Consider the following 6,584-nt stretch of genomic DNA (forward strand, 5'->3'; position numbering starts at 1 on the left):
CGAAACTGCGAAAATACTTAACTTCAATCAATGATATATCGATGAAAAAAAAGCTATCTTGAATCTGAAAAATGGATTTCAGAGGGCAAGGGTGCTCCTTTGCGATGCTTTCGCCCGTTTTTGAAAAAAAAATTATTCAAGATGCTATGTAACCTCAAATATAGCAAAAAACGGTGTTTTTTGCACTTTTAGGTTACAATGTCTCGAAAACTGAGGGTGATGGAATTTTTCTGAGGTCGGATTCGGATTCAGCGCAGCAAAAACCTTCGGGTATACTAGGTCTGGTCTCTGGTTCCGGACCTTTGTCAAATTTTGTCGGCCTGTGTAATTAGCGCGATTAAAAATCGTTCCTCAGAATATGTTCGTGGACACGCTGGGGCTTACCAAAAAGTATGCAATCCTTCTTATAGCCAATGCTATCTTATAAGCATGTATACCGGGTTGCATACTCATTGGTGATCCCCAGCGTGTCCACCCTGTATATTCAGGGTGCATAACAATACCAGGGTGTACCTAATTTGTAAAGTAATAATTCATGTAACCTTTCTCTAAATTTTCGTAGAATGTTATGATTATTAATTTGTAAAAACAGTTCAGAACTCCGTTAACAAGTGACAATTACGGCTGCTAACGAGTACTGGCCAAGCTTCGTTGTTCAATTGTAGATTGCCATGTGCCGTTCAAGCATCCACTTTTGGACTTGTAAGCCCCTTCAAGTAACTTTCAAGCTGCTGCCGAAGGTGAAAAGCAGAAGTTTGTCACAACTCTACGTCTAGATTCAACTTAATGGACTTTATTCGTCCTATTCACTCCCTCTATTATACGGTCCAGCTCAGGGGAAAATGTCGGACATTAGCCAGAGTTCGAGCCCGGCGCAGTACCACGGCAGTTGTAATTCAGAATAAATAGCAGTACTGTCTGTTAGTACTGTGCCAACCATCGGCATAGTACTGGTTTACTACTGGCTTAGTACTGACTGTCATTACTGGTAGAATACCGACGCAGGAACTCCGCCAACGGTTTCGCCAGCGATTGGCGTATTTTTTTTAATTGTCACTAATTGTATTTAAAATTAGAGTTCAAACAATGTTTTTTTTTTAAACGAAAAATTGTATTTTTAATGTGAATTTTCAAAACAGAACAGTTACTCACGTTCCCAGGTGGAAATGTCGGTAGTGTGCCGGAGTTTACGACCGGCGCAGTACTGGCCCAGTACCGGCAGAACGTTGGGTGCACGACCGGGGCGGTACTATGCCAGTAGTACAAAAATAGATTTAAACAAAAAAACACGTCTATAAATGTTGTCAGGGTGTTTTGAAATGTCGAGAAATTGACTATAGTCTATTACTATAGTCTTTTACTATTACTATTTTTAAGGAAAATATTCAAAGTTCCACCTTCATGAAAAATTTTAAATGTTCAGAAAAAATTACATTGGCTGTATGTCTTAATCGTTGCAGAATAGTCTAAAACACTTAAAAAGCAAAACGTTACACAAAGGTTTAGAGAAAATTGTTTATACAAATTTTAAATGCTCATTAAATGTTATAATCAGAAATTTTAAAATGGTCTAAAACGCGAAAAAAATATTACACGAAGAAAAATTGTAGTCGACTTAAATTATTTATTTAAAAATTATTTTATTTATATTTCCGTGAACATTTAGTTTATTTTACATCTATTTTATTTTGTATAATGATAAAAAGATTAACGAGAAAAAAAGAGTTGAGAAATTGTTGTTTTAACTTTTCTGAACTGTAGCTTATGAGGATGGCTTTTTCATAGAGTTTCAACTAGTCGGTTTAGTGCAGTGGTTAGCACTCCCGACTGCTAGGCGATAGATTTAGGCATATAGATGTAGGTTCGAAACCCCGTAGCGTTAGAAATATTATTTGTAATTCAACGTGTAAAAATGTAATATATGTATTCATTCTAAGCAGTGCCATTAAAAAGTATTGACAAAGTACTCGCAGTCAATTATTATTTATTTTTTAAATACATTTTTTGTTATATCTTTAGATTATAGAAATAATAAGTGTTAAAATTAAACAAATAGTTTGAAAATTATATTGAATGGACGGTCTTTAAAACAATTAAATAATTTTTTTTCATTTTTAAAATTAACTCAGGCATTTTCGTACGCCAGCGGTCTGCCAGTACTGTCCCAATACTTGCAATTACTGCAGCGCCAGTACCACCAAGCATTACAAGCCAGTACTGACATAGTACTGCCCCAGTACAACCGGCCAGTACTGGAACTCCGGCAGGCGGACTGGGCCAGTGGTGAGTTTCTACCTATCTTCGGGATATCTTCGTTATCCCTTGGAGCCTGATCCGTACCAGCCCAGTACTAATCTGCAGTAGTGGCCCAGTGGTGAACTTCAGTGCTGGCCCAGTACTGCAGTTCAGTACCTCGCCGAGTTTGCAGTATTGGTTGAGCCAGTACGGGGCCACTACTAACAGAGGGTACCGCACCAGTAGCAAATGTAAGTACTAGCCCAGTATTGGCTAAATACTGCAAGTCAGTACAGAACATTGTTATCATTAGGGGGTTTACAGGTATAAAGCCAGCAATCCTGCCAGCATGCTAACAGTACCGCGCCAGTACCGAACTCTGACCAGCAGTACTGGTGTAGTACTGTGCCGGTGGTAAATTTCCCCCTGGGAGGTTATATGCACGGATTTACTACTCCAATCAAACCTTATACAATCTCGTACCAAATTGGTTAGTCCCGTATTTGGAGGTGGTTTTTACAAGTCATTAAATCAAATCCCCAAATTTGACATCCATCAGAACTTGGGATCTAAAGAATATAAACGAATTCTTTTTGAGCGAAAATTTTTTCCCTGTTCTATTTTATCAACAAATATTGTCCCAGCTACAATTTATAATAATGCAATAATAGTTTTAATTGTAATTAGCAATTTGTAATATAAATAAATTAGTACACCAAATTCTCGCTTTCAGTCAAGTGTCGAGGGGTTGCCTTGAAATGGCCTTGGACTGATTTCGGACTTAATCCGACTTATAAAGTAAAGTGTGCATCATTAAATTGTAAAATTTTCTAAGTAAGTCGAAGAAAAATTGAAAAAAGGCTCTATATTAGAACGGCATGAACTCATACTCTAGGTTTGTTTAGAAAACATTCATAATTTTGGGTTCCTTTTCAGTAAGTGAGGTTCCTTCTTGTTACAGCTCCTTTAGAATTGTAATATTACGATAAACTCTCGGTGAATTTACAAGGCAGGCTATCCAACTGCCTATACACGCAAGGCATAATACTCAAATAGGATTTCGGTCGCGCTGTTTAACACCGTTCCTACCGGCATACTAATCCGCATTTCGATCCGACCGAAAGCCAGCGGGATTACCCACGGCTCAAATTCGCTCCTCCATCCTGAATCGACCTCGGAGCTTTCTAACCCAACTCCTGTTGTATATTCAGAGATTCAAGTTGGTAAACGCCTCGTCGTCATAAAGTGTAATTGACGGTATAACAATGTCAACTCAAAATTAAAAATACAAATATATGCTAAGATGGTTACGCCCTCTCGATTAATGCATAACGTGTATTCTCGCATATATAATGAATACGTATAATGCATAATTTGTCGTAAAATTATCCTGCCGAATCCGAAAAAGAATTTTTTGACGATTTCTTTCGCTAACAACCAATTTAATGTTGTAAAAGCGAAAAAATTGGATGAACCTAAAATACAAGCGCACCTCAAGATGATTCGTTATAATTTTATTGTGCATACAAGGCCAGAATAATTTCAATTGAAAGTTATTATATATATTTTGACCCATATATGTATAATTGTAGATCCCACATTCTGAATCGTCTGAACTGTGTTCAAACATAAAAAAAATGTTTTGGCAATATCCCCATGGAAAAACCTCTTTCACGTACCATCTATAATTCTACAACACCGAACGGAGCTTTTCGCGAACAGAGCGGGAAAGGCTCTTCTCGATGCCCGTACAAAGCCTGCACAAAAGAAACTTCTTATGTAGAATTAACTAAAAATTGTTTTTGGAATAAAATTATAAGCATGCACTTATTTGTTTATTAACCTCTTGATACTTTATTAGACTTTATAATCTTTTTGCTTTTTGCTCAGACAAAAGTTTAAAATTATTGTTACTTTTGTTACTACAACATCTTAAATATGGACATGTCACGATATCAGAATGGTCATATTTAACTCACCGTTTAGGTGCTTTTGAACATCCAAACGGCCAGAAACACCCCTTTGACAGGTCACAAAAATAATGTTGGTCAAATCACTACCCATTTCCAACTTCTCCTTAAATATATGTTACGATATAACGTGACAGACCCATATTTGAGATGTCATGATAAAAAAAGTAACAATAATCTTTAATTTTGGCCGCATCAAGACGATTTATTTATCGTTCAATTAAAAATTCTAATAGTTTGTTGCTAACAAAAATTGTTCTTTCTGCCAAAATAGAGGTGACAGGTGATGCCCCTATTCTGTAATGTAACGACAATTTGTTACTTCTTTTATTTGATTTATTTATATGAAAGGTATGTATCAATTTCTATACTAGAATTTCCTCAGCACAAATAAACTACATGCGCTCCTTTTTAACGTCGGCTTTAAATTAAAATACGAAATGACACCATAAAAGCATTCGTAATTACGGAACATCTATCTCAACATTAATTTGTTAATATACAAAAAAAGAAAGGCGGTCAGTCACCGACGTTATATGCTGTCATTCAACTTCCTGGATCTAAAGATACCGTTTATTTTCGTCCTCTTCCAGATTATCTACCCCGATTATGTAAATCATTGTAACGATTTACAGTCGCACGCAACCTAAACCACGCTCTTTTAAGCCTTCACCATTAATCCTGCACATTTCCCCACTAATTCTTAATTAAGCTTAAGAAGCAAAAACTCGACTGGAAAAAGGTGGGAAATAGAGAAAAAAAATAACATACAATGAATATGACGTATATTGTAAGAGTTCCCGCGCGTAAACAATCTCGACCGACGGGGTTCGTGATTACACGTGGTTGTGATCATGAATTCGGGCAGGATAAACACTAAATAAACTCATTCTCAGGAGATACCTTCCCTTTGAAAATTCACAAACATGCAGTTAATTTCTAGTATGAGAATATTTACATGATCGAGGTGTGCTGAGGTCTTATGTTCAACCCATTGCTGCTGGCTGTAGGTATTCCTTGCACCTGTGTGCTGTTCGTAATAGTCCTGACCGCACGCTTATCCTTGAGTATTTTGGAAGCGCTCAGCGGAGTAGTCACGCACATTGTCTCTCGATGCACTCACTTGAAAACTATGGACACTCGATGCACAACAAACACGTGCCGCGGTCACACTTCCCTGTTTACAATTACGGTATTCGACAGTCTCGCGTTGTCTCGAGAAGCCTGCGTGACCCGAGGCTAACACACGCGCGTCCCTGGAAAGGCAAGACGAGTGTCATGAGATTCGCGAATCGACACTCGAAATTGACATGAGCGTGCATCGGGCCGCGTTTGTCGGGTGGATCAGCAATATTCTCAGACCCAGCCTCGGAAGGCGCTACAGGCTTACTGAGTGACTGAGTGACTGACTGACTGAACCTTGGCTCAGCCACGAGCCAGCGGGGGTGTACACGCGCTCACGATGGAGGGGAGAGCATGATGCCGGTGGTTGGTCCGCGCCAAGGTAAGGCCGTGTGGGGGGCCACAAAGACCAATCGCAGTGAAAGCGCCTCCGCGCCACGGACGAAGACATCGAAGCACGACCAGCATTCCGTCGCGAGCCACTGTCATGTGTGGTACGAGTCTTCTTTGTCGTGTTTGATATTTTTTGTTTTTCGTGTTTGACATTTTTTCATCCTGGGTGTTATTTCTCGATCGCCAACGCAAAGGCACCCACTCGAAAATGGAATGTTTCTGCAAAGTGCGACAATGCGAACTGTTTTTCGGTAGGAATTTTTTTTTGTTTCTGGCTGAACAAGTTTTGTTTGTTGAAAGTGAGTTCGGTAAGAGGAACGGGAGCGACATTCAGCGAAAGACTTGGAATGAGAGAGTGTTTTAAACTTTAAAGGACATCTAAATATTTGATATCAGATGGATTTTCGTCAGTCTGTGATTCTACGACATTGCTTGGAGTTAACGATTTTTCAGCTGTGTATGTGTTTGACAAGTGTGAATCAATTTTTTGTTAATTGCGCTTAATAATATGTAGAGTTCTCGACTTTGCATGAAAAGGGCCCTTGTAGCCGCCAGGGAGTTATGCGTAGGATCATATAGCTCAATCATTTCTCGGTATTCTCGGGGCATTATTCAAGTTGGAATTTTGAAAAATCGCTTTTTGAGAAAAATGCAGCTAAAATAGGAAGGTGTCATAAGCGCATGCTTTTGACTTTTTCCTCGAACATGAGATATAACCACCACCGGTTGCTTTTGGGACATGAGTATAGTGCCAATAGATACAGTAGCTCTTTCTATCAAACCACACTCAGTCCCGAAAATAATAATTTTGACCCTGACTTACAAAAACTCGAATATCTCCCAAACTAGAACCGGCCATAGTCC

The 6,584-nt window shown here is 38.7% G+C and overlaps 1 protein-coding gene across 1 annotated transcript in view; it reads right to left on the reverse strand.

The window, feature by feature from the left end:
- The window catches only part of LOC117171796 (protein rhomboid-like), a 251,055-nt gene extending 245,467 nt beyond the window's left edge, over window positions 1-5,588 (reverse strand). Inside the window, exon 1 of the mRNA XM_033359407.1 lies at window positions 5,164-5,588. Coding sequence (XP_033215298.1) covers window positions 5,164-5,309 — 146 coding nt within the window. The 5' untranslated portion in view covers window positions 5,310-5,588. The remainder of the gene's footprint in view (window positions 1-5,163) is intronic.
- Window positions 5,589-6,584: the final 996 nt, after the last annotated feature.

This window comes from Belonocnema kinseyi, chromosome 4 (genome assembly GCF_010883055.1).
Source record: "Belonocnema kinseyi isolate 2016_QV_RU_SX_M_011 chromosome 4, B_treatae_v1, whole genome shotgun sequence".
Taxonomy (NCBI): domain Eukaryota; kingdom Metazoa; phylum Arthropoda; class Insecta; order Hymenoptera; family Cynipidae; genus Belonocnema; species Belonocnema kinseyi.